Source organism: Bos grunniens, chromosome 17 (genome assembly GCF_055505025.1).
Source record: "Bos grunniens cultivar Pamir isolate PY7600 chromosome 17, Bosgru_T2T1.0, whole genome shotgun sequence".
Classification (NCBI taxonomy): domain Eukaryota; kingdom Metazoa; phylum Chordata; class Mammalia; order Artiodactyla; family Bovidae; genus Bos; species Bos grunniens.
Genome location: NC_141181.1, coordinates 71,263,583 through 71,280,111, shown reverse-complemented (window position 1 = coordinate 71,280,111; position 16,529 = coordinate 71,263,583). Strand labels below are relative to the sequence as shown.

The 16,529-nt window shown below is 51.2% G+C and overlaps 2 protein-coding genes across 20 annotated transcripts in view; one reads left to right on the top strand and one right to left on the bottom strand.

Annotated features, from left to right (window-relative positions):
• Positions 1-16,529, bottom strand: part of LOC147355818 (immunoglobulin lambda-1 light chain-like) — a 340,682-nt gene that overhangs the window by 115,987 nt on the left and 208,166 nt on the right. The window lies entirely within an intron of this gene.
• Positions 7,945-11,087, top strand: LOC147355827 (melanoma antigen preferentially expressed in tumors-like). The gene is given in 7 exon segments (XM_086348979.1): positions 7,945-8,167; positions 8,169-8,344; positions 8,628-8,781; positions 8,784-9,211; positions 10,394-10,839; positions 10,842-10,865; positions 10,868-11,087. Coding segments are annotated over 7 exon segments (1,446 nt in total). The 5' UTR covers positions 7,945-8,050; the 3' UTR covers positions 10,969-11,087.

Here is a 16,529-nt window from a genome sequence, read left to right as displayed (position 1 = left end):
CCCACCCCCCACCCCCACCCCCCACCCCCACCCCCGCCTGCCGTGACACTCTCTTGAGCCCCAGCCCTTGCCTGTGAAAAGGAAAAGGCACGGTAAGGTCCCTGCTGACAATGTTTCAGTTTTTGAGAAAGAAACTTAGATGAGGAAAGTGAAACACTTGATGATTTCAGTTCAGTTCACTTCAGTTTCTCAGTCCTGCCTCTTTGTGACCCCATGAATTGCAGCACGCCAGGCCTCCCTGTCTATCACCAACTCCTGGAGTTCACTCAGACTCACGTCCATCGAGTCGGTGATGCCATCCAGCCATCTCATTCTCTGTCGTCCCCTTCTCCTCCTGCCCCCAATCCCTCCCAGCATCAGTCTTTTCCAATGAGTTAACTCTTTGCATCAGGTGGCCAAAGTATTGGAGTTTCAGCTTTAGCATCAGTCCTTCCAAAGAACACCCAGGACTGATCTTTAGGATGGACTGGTTGGATCTCCTTGCAGTCCAAGGGACTCTTAAGAGTCTTCTCCAACACCACACTTCAAAAGCATCAATTCTTCGGCGCTCAGCTTTCTTCACAGTCCAACTCTCATATCCATACATGACCACCGGAAAAACCACAGCCTTGACTAGATGGATCTTTGTTGGCAAAGTAATGTCTCTGCTTTTGAATATGCTATCTAGGTTGGTCATAACTTTCCTTCCAAGATGTAAGCGTCTTTTAATTTCATGGCTGCAGTCACCATCTGCAGTGATTTTGGAGCCCCCCAAGATAAAGTCTGACATTGTTTCCACTGTTGCCCCGTCTATTTGCCATGAAGAGGTGTTGTCATTTTGATTTAGAATCCAGGCTCAGGGTCTCATTCCCCATCCCCTGGGAAAACTTGAATAAAGAGCATATTTGTGACAAAAGAAATAAAGATGTCCTAGAGGCAATGATGCCAGCAAATGTTACTTCACTTGGTAGTGATAAAGAAACTTGGAGATAGTATCAGTCCTGAAAGCGCAAACAATGAGATGTCGAAAGCAGATCCAGGCTTAGGAAGTAGGGTGACAATTGGCCAGGTCGTGCATCGGAAAGATCCTCGCCCCCAGTTGAAAGTTATGTGCTGAGAAGAAAGGAAGCAGAGTTGAGAGGACTCCTTGCTGACTTTTTTGCAAAGAAATGAAACACTAATTCTCAATGCTTAAGATCATAGAGTACTAAAAAAAAAATAGCTGTACTATTTTTATTTCTCTAAACATTTACAACCAGTCAATCCTAAAGGAAATCAACCCTGAATATTCATTGGAAGGGCTGATGTTGAAGCTTAAGCTCCAAAACTTTGGCCACCTGATGTGAACAGCTGACTCCTTGGAAAAGACTCTGATGCTGGGAAAGATGGAAAACGAGGAGAAGGGGAAGACAGAGGATGAGATGGATGGATGGATCACTGACTCGATGGACATGAGTTTGAGCAAACTCAGGGAGACAGTGAAGGACAGGGAATCCTGGTGTGCTAAGGTTCATGGGGTCTCAAAGAGTCAGACAGGACTGAGTGACTGAACAACAACAGACATTTACAACAGGTTGTGTAACAGGGTTCTTAACTTTAAAAAAATATGAAATAGCCATGGAAAAATATCATAATTGTGCCTTAGATTATGAAGGCTGGCTTTGCAGTTCCAGCATGAGTGGCCACCCGGTGGCCCTGCTCCCCGTACACATCAGCTTGCCTGTCATTATTGTTGAGGCTTGCTTGCTTTTCGTTTGTTCAGACACCCTGAGTGGAAGATCGTGACTTATTTTTTTCTTTTCAGTCTTACTGAGATATTAATAGAATTGACGTATAGCCCTGTGTAAGTTTAAGGGGTTCAGCATCATGAGTCCACTTACATCCATCCTGCAGTGATGAGCTCAGTAAGTCTAGTGAACATTCATCATTTCATATGGATACAAAATTAAATAGGAAAAAGTATTTTCGTTTGGATGAGAACATTTAGGGTTTCCTCTATTAACGTTTATATCTAACAGAAAACAGCATTAGTTATACTTGTGTTTGTATGTCACCTCCCTCATACATACTTCTAACTAGAAGATGAAGATGATGGTTTCACAAGGTGTCCCTCCCGGTCACCGGGAATGATGCCTCCCCGCCACTTTGTGAATATTAGAAACACCCCCTCCCAGGCGGCCCGCGCCCTCTTCTCTCTGCGCCTCTCTCATCTGTGTGTTCAGTCTCACTGCTCCCTCCATGTGCCCTTGGAGGTAAGAAGAGGGGGCAGCCTCTGGCATCTCCCCTAGGCCAAGAGAAACAGAGTCGGACCCTGTGAAACCATTAGGTGTTGTTTCCAGGGCTCCAAAGAGCTCTGGCACCACAGTCCTGTATGTGTCATGACGGAACAAATAGCCCCAGGTCATTCATCTTAAAACCTAAATAAATAAACAATTGGCCAAGCAGAGGTATAGAACGGGTATAGAATTTAAAGACTCAAGAGGCAGTCTTCTGTAACAGGTTAACCGGGGGTATCCTCTACTGCACATTAATGAATTCTCCTTTATGTACAGTTGGGAAGGTCCCCTGGAGTCGGAAATGGCAACCCACTGCAGTATTTTTGCCTAGAGAATCCCATGGACAGAGGAGCTTGGTGGGCTACAGTCCATAGGGTCACAAAGAGTCGGACACGACTGAGCGACTAATACTTAATAGTAGAAAGAAATTAGGTGAGAAGCGAAGTGCTAGAAAAGAAGTGATTTGTTAGAGTAGGACACTTGGAAGATTCACAAGCGTTGTGCTGCCCTATGTACTCAGTTACACGTTGACAATCAGAGGAACGGGAGGGGAGAAAGATCTTTTTCTTGAGTAGACAGCACGTTTCCATCATCAGTGCCTCCCCCAGGTAGGGCAGGGAAGTTTACTTGTCCCGCTCTGTATGGTCAGGCTAGGACCATCATTGTTCAGTTCAGTTCAGTTGCTCAGTCGTATCCGACTCTTTGCGACCCCATGGACTGCAGCACAGTAGACTTCCCTGTCGTATTACTTGGGAAAATATTTTCAGTTCTCAGTACAATGCAGGTCTTTCATTTTGAAAAGTCACCTTTCCATGAGTGTTTTGTATGCACAGAGCCTGTTTTGGGGGGTCATTAACTTGATGACCAGGTTGTAGGTCTTGTTTTCTGCTATTGTTTTATTGTTCGCGGGTGCATTGTGGAAAGAACATGTCTTAGGGGCTGAAGAGCATGTTGTGGGGGTTATTAACTCATGGAGCTCACTAGGCAGGGTGCAAGGCTCACGCCACCACTGTTTTATGGTTTGGGGCATGTCTCATGCTTCTGTTGCATGGTTTTGTTGCCAGGCAAGTTAGCTTGATTTAAGCAAGCCAACCTGGCTTTGATGCTAAGCAACTTGTTTTGCTTTATGAATCGAGCAAGCCTACATGTTTCAGAATTTTCCCATTACTTTCCTGAGTGTCATTAGTCTTATTGTGGTCTATCAAAACCCCGTAAAGTGTCTTCTGTATCTACAGTTCCTTAATGGAGCATCGAGTTAACTGTTTGATCATTCCGTTCTATTATTCCGTCCCTACCACCTGGGGACGGTCCCAGCCCCCAAGTGCAGGCCGCAGTGCCGTCAGTGATCCCAATACCGCTCCAGGAAATGAGATGCAGCTCTAAGAGCCAGGAGACCAGGCCCCGAGTTCTGCTGTCATTTCCTCCCTCCCCCTTGTTCTGGGCTACCCCCTGCCCAGTCCTGCAGTCCTACCTGCCTGGAGTGGACCTTCATCCTCCCACCCCCCGCCCACTCCACCCTACTGCTGTGCCTCTAGAAGCACCACCCTCAGGAGTAACTGGCTAGAGTTAGGGTGACCTGGGTATCTGGCCAGGCTTCACTGGGGAGGAAGAAGGAGGGAGCCTCTTTTGTTTAGGTCTGGATGTCATTGAGGAGAAGGCAATGGCACCCACTCCAGTACTCTTGCCTGGAGAATCCCACGGGCAGAGGAGCCTGGTGGGCTGCAGTCCGTGGGGTCGGGAAGAGTCAGACACAACTGAGCGACTTCACTTTCACTTTTCACTTTCATGCATTGGAGAAGGCAATGGCAACCCACTCCAGTGTTCTTGCCTAGAGAATCCCAGGGATGCGGGAGCCTGGTGAGCTGCTGTCTATGGGGTCCCACAGAGTCGGACACGACTGAAGCGACTTAGCAGCAGCAGCAGCAGATGTCATTGAATTGGTCTTGCCAAGCACAGGAAGAGGCAGAGAGGGCTCATAGGGTAGAATATTCCAGGGTGAGACGAGATCTGACCCAAGAGTGGAGGGAGGACAGACATGCTGGAACTCCAGATGGGATCTTGTTTGCTGCAGGCCGGGTCCCCAGGGCTTCTTGTCAGCCTGGGGCCTCTGAGGACCAGCCAGGCTGCGGTCTTCCTCCAAAAACCAGGAAGGGTCATCTTCCAGCATTTCTAGTGCCTCTTTGCACTCAGATGTGTTCCAAAGACCCCCAGGAAGGCCCTGGGGAGCAGATGCTTTACATTCGCAGAACGAATTATGCAACTAGAGAGGGAATGAGCTCTTCCCACCTCGAAACGAGCTCAGAGGCTGCACCAGCCTGTGCAACACAAAAACAGGTAGAAATGTCCCCCAGGCTGACTCATGCCTGGGTCCTGGGAGTCGTCCTGGGCCAACCTGACACTGGGCAGGAAGAACACATCTTCATGCAGATGAGCCCCTGGTGCTTCTGTGGTCCAATGAGTCCCCTGCCCAAATAGACTCTGTGGAGCTGGAGGTGGACAGAGGCCTGTCCCCTGCCTCGCTCGGAAAGACTTTTTTGGCTGATACTTGCCGTTTTTAGATCATTTGAAGACAGTGGTCCCTCCTGCATCCTTAGATCTCCTGGATGCTGAGTTCCCATGGAAACATCCCAAGCCTAGTCCTCTGCTGTTGGTTGTTTGCCCAAGTGCCCGTGAAGTCGGCTAGCTCTTCCTAATGTTCAGTGGGGCAGATCCGGCCATCCATCCATCTTCACCCAAGTGGGTCTTCCGGTTCCTCCTTCGTGGAGCATGACAGCGTCCTGCCTTGGCTGTCTCAGGCTCACGGGGCTGGAAAAGAAACCAGGGGTGAACTTCAGCTTCTCTCTGAAAGTTACTTGAGGTAGTGGGGGAGACTGCCAGTGTCATCATGGCTGCTCCTTAATCAGGGACTTGATGATTATCTTTGTTGATGATTATCTTGAACTCTTGAAGCTGATTGGTCAAGGTGATTGCCGGAAGTCAAAATGCCCACAAGGCATATTCCAGCTTAACCCTATTTTAGGGTTTTAGCTCTGTTTAAGGGACAGCCACATCTCTGGCTGCTGATGGGGATGGTAGGAATTTGGTGAATGCCATCTCTAGGAAGTTACCAAACTGTAGAGTATCCTTCAGGGAAGGCCACCTTCTCGCCCTCCAAATAGAAGAACTGTTGGGGCATCACGAGGCCGAGGGATGGAGGGGTTCCATCCGTCTGTGTTCTGAGACCACAGCAGAACCAGCGTGTCAGCCAGCCCAGCAGGGGCTTCACCCCAGACCCTTTGATGCAGGCTTTGCGCCTCCCTGGGGAGAAAGTCCGTGTTGCTCCCTGTGCTTAATGCAGAGCAGAGGGAAAACGGAGTTGTATTTGTGGGCTTAAAGTTGAGCTCCCATCAGAATCTGTGTAAGTGAGAGCGGTAGGGGAGGGAGAAGGGTGGGGGTGGGGGTTTCGAAGGCGCTTTGCATTGTTCACTGGCACTGAGGGAACGTCGGGTTACCCAGCTACACTTGGGAAGGAGCCTCTGAAGGTCATGGTGAGGGTACAGGTCGCTGGACAGAGCCCAGGCTGGGATGTGCAGGGGGACGCCTGAGCCTCCGGTTGCAGCTATTTGCTGACACAGATTTGTGTCCTTGGCCTACGTTTATTTCCCTTCTGCTGCTGCTGCTGCGTCGCTTCAGTCGTGTCTGACTCTGTGTGACCCCATAGACGGCAGCCCATCAGGGTCCCCCGTCCCTGGGATTCTCCAGGCAAGAACACTGGAGTGGGTTGCCATTTCCTTCTCCAATGCAGGAAAGTGAAAAGTGAAAGTGAAGTGAGGAGAGCCCTAACCCCTCAGTGGCTTTCAGGCAGAACAAGGCATGTCCCAGGTTTGGTCAGCCAAAAGTGTTCTCTCCTAACCCACATTCCTAAATTTAATCTCCTAGCTTCAGGGAGGAAATGCCCTTTGCCTCCAGGGAGGGAGGAAGCGTGGATCTTGGGTTTGCCTTGGGTTTAAAGGATCCACCCACTCCCTCTGCTGGCAATTTCTTAAGCCTGGAGGTCGCAAAGAGTTGGACACGACTGAGCGAGTGAACTGCACTGAGCCTAAGAAAAGTCTTTGAGTTCCTCCAAACAAAACACACTTGTCTTGGGTACTTTCCTTGGTTTTGTTACAAATGTCTGGTCCCTCTGTTCTCCTGGCCAGCTCCTGGGTGTCATTTTGACCTGACGAAGTCAAAGGGAGCCTGGACCCTCAAAATCTGTAGGACCCAGCACCCCTCCATTACACCTCTGTTCCCCCGCGAACGGGCACGTGTTTCGCCGTCTGGCGTAATGTGTAAGCGACGGTGTGATACTCGGGAGTCGTACTCTGTTTCTTTTTCTTCTGGGGTGACACCACCATCCGCACGACTGTGTCTGAATGTGAACATTTGGGTGATTTGATGTGGCCCAGGCTCCCCCAACGAATGTACCTTCAGGTTGGTTTTCTTCTTTTATATTTTGCTTTTGTGAATAGACACAGGATCCCATCAGTTGTATGTAGTGAGAAAGTAAAAACCCACGCAGCCTTAGCTGGATGGAGATCTAGTAGTAAGATAGCACGTTAGCTGGAAATGGAAATTTCAGCCAGAATCTGAAAAGCGTGTCCTGGAAGGAGAAGAGGGACTCAGGCCTGAGCACACTGCTCCACGCTGGAGCCTCAGGCTCTGACAGCTGTACCTGCCGGGGTCTTCATGGGACAGGCCACGCAGGCCACGATGCCGTTGAGAAGTTTCTTGCCTTTCCATCACGTTGGCAATTGCTCGCTTTGCTCTTGCTTCTACATGGAGTTTTACTTTTATCCCAGACAGTTTGGTTTCTTCTCTGATTTTCGCCAATTGTACAGATCGTTACAGTATTTCTTAACCAAATAGAATTCCGCAGGGGGGGTGGGGGGACGGGGTAGGGTGGGGTGAGAGTGAGGGGAGGGGGCTGCACCGAGCAGCATCTGGGATCGTAGCTCCCTGACGGGGATAGAACTCGTGCCCCTGCAGTGACAGCACAGAGTCCTCCTCTCTGAACTGCCAGGGACGCTCCTGCAATTGATTTAATGAAAGGCATCTAATTAGGAATTTTGGGGTGACATTTTACATTTAAGTGTGTGAGCAGTGATTATAGTTCATATCATTTTATAGTTTTGTGATTTTACTAGCTTAAAGGGTTTTTGGGGTTTCTTTTTGTTTTAAAAGCTAAAATCTGTTTTTTAATTCCATGGAATAAAAAAAATAATCTGTAGAATATTTTAAAGAGTGGAGGCTTTGTTCTGAATGTGAGCGCTTTGCTCCACTGAACCGAACGGTAATAACATTTGTAGAAGAGACGCACAGCTAAAGGTACGTCTTTATATTGAGTGACATGACAGCACCCATCGCGTGAGTTATTGGCTGGAGTTTAGAGACAGGCCATGTTGGGCTAAACTCCTTATTGCTGTTCTCAGCTTTTGAGTAACAATCAGAAGCTTTCTCTGAAGAGAGTGGGGTCAGCTGTCAGACTCCAGGTGTCTACTTGCAGCAGGGCTGGGATTAAATGCAGCAGCCAGTAGATACGGGATGGGGCAAGAGGTCACCTTGTCCCTTTGTTGCTGCTGGGAGAGAGGCTTGTCCTGGTGCCAGTGGGGCCAAAGCTGTGACTTTGTGACCACAGGATGTCTCTGACCCGGCCTTGGGTTCCCTGAGGGTGGAGGGATAGCAGGGTGTCCCCGGTTCCTTGGCCGGAGAAGGACCCCCCCACCCCTTGCTCTCTGACACCCCCCCAGGACTCGCCTCGGAGTAGGTTCTTCAGGATGGGTGTCCAGGCCCCACCCCGACTCCTGGAGCTGGCCGGCCAGAGCTTGCTGCGGAATGAGGCCTTGGCCATTGCGGCCCTGGAGGAGCTGCCTGTCGAGCTCTTCCCGAGGCTGTTTTACGGCGGCCTTTGCCGGGAGGCACACCCATGCCGTGAAGGCGATGGTGCAGGCCTGGCCCTTCCCCTACCTCCCGATGGGGGCCCTGATGAAGGACTACCAGCCTCATCTGGAGACCTTCCAGGCTGCACTTGATGGCCTGGACCTCCTGCTTGCTGAGGAGGTCCGCCCTAGGTAAGGTCGACCTGGCAGACTGGTGGAGCCTGGGGTGTGAGCAAGATGCAGCCAGGGCAGGAAGATGAGGGGTCACCTTGGAACAGGCCTTGGGTGTACAGGACTGGTTGAGGCTCAGAGGGGACAAAAGGCACGTGGGCCTCCCCCCCAGTGTCCCTTAAAGTGGGAACCAAGGGGGCCCCGGAAGCTGGAGGAGCTGTGGTGTGTGGAGTGCAGAGCCCTCGCGGGGTCCTGATGCCCGTCGGCCTCTGCGCAGCTCAGCGTGTGCCCCGCGGCCCCGCAGGCGGTGGAAGCTGCAGGTGCTGGACTTGCGCCGGAACGCCCACCAGGACTTCTGGACCTTGTGGTCCGGCATCAAGGCCAGCGTGTGCTCACTGCTGGAGCCGGAGTCAGCCCAGCCCATGCAGAAAAGGAGCAGGGTAGAGGGTTCCAGGGGTGGGGGCTGAAGCCTGCGCGGGGCCCTGTGGAGGTGCTGGTCGACCTGTGCCTCAAGGAGGACACGCTGGACGAGACCCTCTGCTACCTGCTGAAGAAGGCCAAGCAGAGGAGGAGCCTGCTGCACCTGCGCTGCCAGAAGCTGAGGATCTTCGCCATGCCCATGCAGAGCATCAGGAGGATCCTGAGGCTGGTGCAGCTGGACTCCATCCAGGACCTGGAGGTGAACTGCACCTGGAAGCTGGCTGGGCCGGATGGGCAACCTGCGCGGCTGCTGCTGTCGTGCATGCGCCTGTTGCCGCGCACCGCCCCCGACCGGGAGGAGCACTGCGTTGGCCAGCTCACCGCCCAGTTCCTGAGCCTGCCCCACCTGCAGGAGCTCTACCTGGACTCCATCTCCTTCCTCGAGGGCCGGCTGCACCAGGTGCTCAGGTGAGGCGTGGCGCCAGCTCCAAAGACAAGAGCAGGCCTCTCTTGTTTCGTGCCCGCTGGGGACATTGCCAGGGTGCCCGGCCACTCGGAAGTCCTCACGATGCCGCCGCTCTGTCCCTGGGCGTCTTACCAGGTCACTTCCCTGGTTAGGGTCAGAGGTGTGGCCTAGGTTAAATGCTGTCAAAGGGGACTCCTTTCTGGGAGTCCACATAGTGGGGGCTTGGTGTGATGCCCTTGGGAATTCTTTCCAAGAGAGTGATGTCTTAGCTGAGATAATGACAGATAACTAAGCAAGAAGGACGTTGGTCCATTAGGCGTGAGGTTTGAAGTCCAAAGCTCTGTCTCTCCCTCCCACCTGCCCCTTCTGTCCTGAGCTGTTTTAGGCTCCAGGTGAGCTGTGGGAAGTGGGTGATTCTGGAGATGACAAGAAGGGATCAGGAGGGGAAAATTGTGGCTCCTAAGCAGTCCAGAGAAGAGAAAAAGTCAAATAAGCATTATTGTTAAAGTGGCTCCAGTCTCTTTAAGTCCAAATTATAATTATAATTTTCCTCTAAGACTTCTGAATACATAGGAAATCCTCAGTAACAGGTTATCGCTCTGCCTTGAACACAGTGATAAAAGCTGGGAGGATGCAGCCTAATCTGTCTGTGTGAATGAGTTGTATTGATTCCCTTTTTGGCAGCTGCAGACTCCAAGCATTAGGAATAAATATGTTCACTGAGAAACCAGAAGAAAGAAAGAAAGAAAAAAAGAATTGTAGGTGGTGATGGACGGTTTGTGGCCCCTGAATATCTGGGGGATATTCACCCAGGGATCATGTGTAACTGCTGGGACCCCCAGCCCATGTCCACTGCATCCAGCCTGCTGTTGAATTCAACTAGTTGTGTCCTGTAAACCGTCTTAATTCCTGCTAACCAAATACTAGTAAGCTGAAATAGGCAAATAACATTTGTTTACTGTTTCCCACATTGAAAATAGTTCACCATTTTGTGCAGGGGGAGGTCATACCCCTGTGAGCATGACCTTCCCCCCGGAAGAGCCCCTGCCTTCCCGTCAAGAAGGGGAGAGGCCAGCTCCAAGCCAGTGAGATGCCTTGTGTTCCCGTGAAAAAAGCCTCTCCTGCCCACATCCCTCTGCCCGCCACCTCCATCCCTGGGACTGACTGCCCTGTCTCTTCCCCAGGTGCCTGAAGACCCCTCTGGAGACCCTGTCGATCACCAACTGCCTGATTTCGGTGTCAGACCTGACGTACCTGTCGCAGTGCTCGAGCGTCGGCCTGCTGAAGGACCTGGGCCTCAGTGGGGTCAACCTGACCAGCCTCAGCCTGGAGCCCCTGCAGGTCCTGATCGAGAGGACCTCGGCCACCCTGCAGGACCTGGACCTGGAGGAGTGCGGCATCGTGGACTCCCAGTTCCGCGCCCTCCTGCCCTCCCTGAGCCGCTGCTCCCAGCTCACCACCTTCTGCTTCTGCGGCAACCCCATCTCCGTGGCCGTGCTGGAGAGCCTGCTGCACCACACGGTGGGGCTGAGCAGGCTGAGCCACGTGCTGCACCCCGCACCCCTGGAGAGCTGTGAGGGCGTGCGCGGCATCCTGCACCCGGGCCGCCTGGCTCGGCTGCACGCCCGGCTCAGCAGCTGCTGCGCACGTCTGGGCGGCCAGCATGGTCTGGTTCAGCGCCAGCCCCTGTCCCCACTGCGGTGACGAGATCTTCTATGACCCCGAGCCCAGCCTGTGCCCCTGCTACATGCCCGCCTAGCCCAGCTCACGAGTTGCAGGCTTTGTCCCCGGCACTGGGACACTGCCACCCAGACCTCAGTGCATCTAGAAGGAACACAAACCACAGTTTCAGACAATTGTTCAGTGCGTGCGGGAAAAGGAAAGGTGATTTAGAGTGGGCGGCGGGGAGGGGTTGGTGGGATGTTTGGAGAGATGTGTTCCTACAAAGTTAGAAATGTGAATCTGAATTCTGGAGGGGGAGTTTGGGCTTGGGAGGTTGATGGGGTCGTTACCCCCGTGTTGGATTGTTCCAAAAAAATAAAGGGAACTTCAGTGTCAATCATTTGGTGTCCCCTGTGATCTGTGACCATGATTCTCCCCTTTAAACTCATGGCTCTCCTGTTAGTGGTTAAATAACCACCTCACTCACTGAGCGTGAGTGCGGCCTAGATGCTCTCTGACAGCCAAGGATTGGCTACAGGAGTTGAGGGCACCATTTACCCATTCCCTGTGGTTCTCATTTCCAGGGCATCCACCTCCTCACTTATTTCTGAAGCTGTTCAATCTGTCGTCACGTACAAGGTGCGTCCTCAGGGCCTGGAACGAACTAAGTGTCCAGGAGCAAGCACCGCTGGAGGGACCCGTCTTCCACGGGACTCTCGCTGCTAACCCCACCCAGGCCCTGGACTCCAGCATTTTCCCCAGTGGATCCAGCAGATGTGAAGCCTCCATCTCGGACCCTGGGCAGTGCCAAGATGGGTTCACTGTGCAAAGTCAGGCCTGGAGTCCTGGGGGATATTCGCCCACAGACCATCTGGAGCCGGTGCCCACCTTCCCACTGCTCAGCCGTATCTGACTCTTTGGGACCCCATGGACTGTAGCCTGCCATGGGATTCTACAGGTGAGAATAATGCAGTGGGTAGCCATCCTCTTTTCCAGGAGATCTTCCCAACCCAGGGATTGAACTTGGGTCTCCTGCATTGCAGGCAGATTCTTTGCCATCTGAGCAGCCAGGGAAGCCTCCAGGTTCTAAGAGACAACCCAACATCCCTGAATCCATTGTCTATATGTGCTTTTATGCCACTAATATCCCCACAGGTTTTATTTTGTTTTTACATTAATAAAAACTTAAACAATTATTTATTCAAAGGCTGACGGAAATACATTCCCAATCGTCAAAAAAAGTCACTTCCGAGTTCAGTATTTCAGTGTTGAGTGTAACTTGGCATTTTTCTCCTTGGTGTGATTCATCTGTAACTTTTTTTTTAAAACCTTAATCCTTAAGTTTTTACCTTAAGCCACATGGTAAAGATAAAATTTCCTCCAAATCCTGGTTCTCTGCCAACCTGGCAGCACTAAGGCTTTTAACTAATTCTCTTTGCCCATCAGAGATCTTTGCTGAGACCAAGTCCTCTAAGATTCAGAGAAGATTTAGCAACTAAACAAAATAACAGCACCCCTTCAGAGTGGAGGGCTCCAACTATACCCCTTTTTGTGACCGAAGGAGCTGGGACCGGCATGGACCACCAAAATTTTGATCTAGGAATGTCCTGGAAATTAGCATCACCTTGATTTGAGCTTCCCTGGTGGCTCAGCTGGTAAAGAATCCACCTGCAATGCAGGAGACTCAGGCTTAGTCCCTGAATCGGGAAGATCCCCTGGAGAAGGGAGTGGCTACCCACTCCAGTATTCTTTCCTGGAGAATTCCATAGAGGAGCCTGTCGGGTTACAGTACATGGAGTCACAATGAATCAGACAGGACTGACTAACACTTTGACTTCACCTTTAATCCTGTGGGTAAGCAGGTGGTGCAAGTCATTGAGTTTTTCAGTGTGTCACGGTCCCTTATGTTTTGGCCCCTCTCTGTCCCACCCTTGATTTAAGCTGCGAAACCATCCTTTTATGATTTCTTACTCAGTGAGTTAGAACTGAGAGCAGAAGCAGCAAGAAGCCAGAAGCTCTGCACTGATTAGGTGAGAATGAAGAAGGAGAGTGAAAGAGCCGGCTTAAAACTAAGTATTAAAAGAATTAAGATCGTGGCCTCTGGCCCCATCACTCCATGGCCAATAGAAGGGGAAAGGGTGGAAGTCCTGACAGATTTCCTCTACTTGGGATGTGCAATCACTGCAATGGTGATTGCAACCGTGAAATCAAAAGACGGTTGCTTCTTGGCAAGAAAGCTATGACAAACCTAGACGGTGTGTTGCAAAGCAGAGACGTTACTCTGCCGACAAAGGTCTATATAGTCAGGGCTACGGTCCTCCAAGTGGTCATGTGCGGTTGTGAGAGCTGGACCACAAAGAAGGCAGAGCGCCAAAGAATTGTTCCTTCACGTTGTGGTGCTGGTGAAGACTCCTGAAAGCCCCTTGGACAGCAAGGAGATCAAACCAGTCAGTCTTAAGGGAGATCAACCCTGAATACTTGTTAGAAGGACTGGTGCTGAAGCTGAAGGCCCACTCTATTGGTCATGTGATGTGAGCAGCTGACTCACTGGAAAAGTCCCTGATGCTGGGCAAGATTGAGGGCAGAAGGAGAAGAGGGCGACAGAGAATGAGACGGCTGGATGGCATCACCAATGCAATGGACATGAACTTGGGCAAACTTCAGGAGATGGTGAGGGACAGGGAGGTCTGGCGCGCTGCAGTCCGTGGGGTTGAAGATACAAGTGGGCAAATGAACAACAACAGTCTCTTGAGATAAAGCTGTTCCAGGGAGAGTAGAAGAGGAAAAGGTGTGTGAGAACAACGGAAGCGCCAAGCTCTCCCCTAGAGGAAGTGGGTAGAGGCTGGCCACCTGGATGAGTGCCCTTTTGAAAGGCGTGCCTTCTGGCCACCTTGTAGAGTCCACTTCTCACACAGCCCTGATCTGTAGGTCAGCAGGCACCAGCCTGTGTCCTGAGGGCCTGACCTCCTCCTGGGTACCGGGTTCTCAGGTGGTGTGAGGGGTGGACGCTCAGGCTGACCACATGTCACTCCATGGCCACAAGCGCCAGGGAGCTTCCTCCTTGAGCACAGCAATGGACCTGGACTGGAGTTGGCCTTGGGGTTTCCATGGAAGGAAAGGTGGGAAAGGTCATGTCTGTCTTTGTTTTTGTTTCTTAGGCGGCCTGCGAACGCAGCTTGCAGGATCTTAGTTCCCCAACTGAGGATAGAATCCATGCCCTCAGCAGTGAAAGTGCAGAGTCCTAACCACTCCAGGACTACCAGAGAGTTCCCAGTAGGTCATTTCTTGAGCCTGGCAGACGGCCCAGAAGTCTGACATTGGCTGCTGAGAGGCAGCCTTCTATGGGTCAGGCTTTGATGAAGTCACCAAACATTCCTCTCTCGCTGACCTCTGGGAGCCCTGTGACCATGGCCCATATCATAGAAACTTCTGGAGATAGAACTGAAGGACGACATATCCCCTCCCCACTCATATTCCTTTCCTGGCTACAGACCCAAATGCCTTCCAATAAATTCATCTGCCCTCAACCCATCTACAGAAAGCGTGCTGTCCTTCCTGGAAACCTTCCCTGCAGAAGAGGCTGAACTCATGTCCTCTGCTTCTTCCTAACCTAACATATGAAGGCTTTTCTGTACATCTGGTGATAAGCTTCAGTGTGTTCTGCTGGACAGCTGTGGTTTTTTTCCTTTTTTTTTTTTTTTGTTAAAACACACTCCCCTTCACATCCAGGATGGTTTGAGCACAGGCCTCGCTCTGTTCTCAAGGTTCTGTCCTTCACAATCTAGGAGAGAAGTAAAAAAAAGTTGGGGCCAGAAAGAGAGTTGGGCGGGGACTTTTAGCAGCTGTGGTCTGCAAGAAGGGGTCCACAGGAACAGGCTGCGTCCTGGAAAATCTGGGCGGGTGGGCATTTGTTGATGGGTGGGAGTCCCCTGGGAGCTGAGTCATCACCTGCATACCCCTTACCTGTCCTTGAGGTGAGCCCTCTCTAGGGACCCCTCATCTAAAGAATGTGTTAAAGTACTAAGGTGGCCACCAGAAATAGCACAGACTTAAACAACAGGAAACGTTTTTCTCCCAGTTCTGGAGGCCAGAAGTCCAGGATCAAGGTGGTGACAGTGTGGTGCCTCCGCAGGTCTCTTTCCTTGATGCGCAGACAGCTGCACTCTCACGTCCTCCTGTCCCTTTATGCCCACGCATCCTTGATGTCTTGTGTGTCCTAATTTCCTCTTTTTTTTTTTTTCCTGGCGGTGCTGCTTCGCTTCTGGGTCTTAGTTTCCAGACCAGGGATTGAACTTGGGCCCTTGGCAGTGAAAGCTCTGAGCCCTAACCACTGGCCTTACAGGGAATTCCCCTCTCTCTTTTTATATAGAGAACCATCAGATTGGTCTAGGGCCCACCCTAGTGACCTCCTTTTAACTTAATCACCTCGTTAAAGGTATTATCTCCAAATACGGTTACATTCCAAAGTGTTGGGGGTTAGGACTTCTACAGATAATTTTAAAAAATTCATTAATTTCTTTGACCGCACCAGGTCTTAGTCGTGGCACGTGGGGTCTTCGGTCTTCTGGGCAGCACGTGGGATCTAGCTCCCTGACCAGGGACTGGGAGTGCAGAGTCTTAGCCACTGGACCATTGTGAAAGTCCCCTCAACATATGGATTTTGCAGGACACAAGGAAGCCCCAAACAGGGTTGATGGTAGGATGATTTGCCTGGCTACACATTTGCACCCTACCTGCTCCTTAGAAATATCTGAGACCTTTAATAACGTTGACTCCCTGGTCCCATTCCTGGAGATACTGGTTCTGGGGGTATGGAGTAAGACCGGCAAAATCAACCAGAACATCACTGCTTTTCAAAAGCTCTCTAGTACTCACTGTTTAATATGGACACCTTAAGAAGCCTGGGAAACACCTGGAGCTTGTGAGAAACTCAGACCCTGAGGCCCCACCCACAGCTGTTGGACGAGAATGTGTTTTTGCACAAGACACGTAGGCAATTCCTTAGATTCACTGAGGGTTAAGAAGCACAGCCCAGGAGATTTGCAAGTGTGGCCCAGACTGAGAAGTTTGGATCCAGATCTCTCGGCTTTGCTTATACCCTAACTTCCTTCAATACGAAGGACATCCAAAAGCCCCAACAGAGGGTGGAGAGGTCCTAGAATCCTGAAGGGTGGTGGGGAGGATGAACTCCCAGCTCAAGCTACAGCATCTGATTGGTTTATTGAATTACCAATAACCTGCTCCTCCCAAGGCAGGCGCTCAGCGTGTCACAGGAAGAAAAAATGAATTCCTGACCCTCGACCCTCAGGGCCTCCTGAAGGAGTAGATTCTGGGGTATTTTAAACATATTCTTACTGTTGTTTGGGCTCCCCTCGTGGCTCAGCTGGTAAAGAATCTGCCTGCAATGCGGGAGACCTGGGTCTGATCCCTGCGTTGGGAAGATCCCTTGGAGACGGGAAAGGCTACCCACTCCAGTATCCTAGCCTGGAGGACCCTTCTAGTCTCAAAGGGTCGGACACGACTGAGCGACTTTCACTTTCACTGCTGTGGTTTAGTTGCTAAGTTGTGTCTGACTCTTTTGTGACCCCATAGACTGTAGCCTGCCAGGCTCCTCTGTCCATGGGATTTCCCAGGCCAGAATACTGGAGTGGGTTGCCA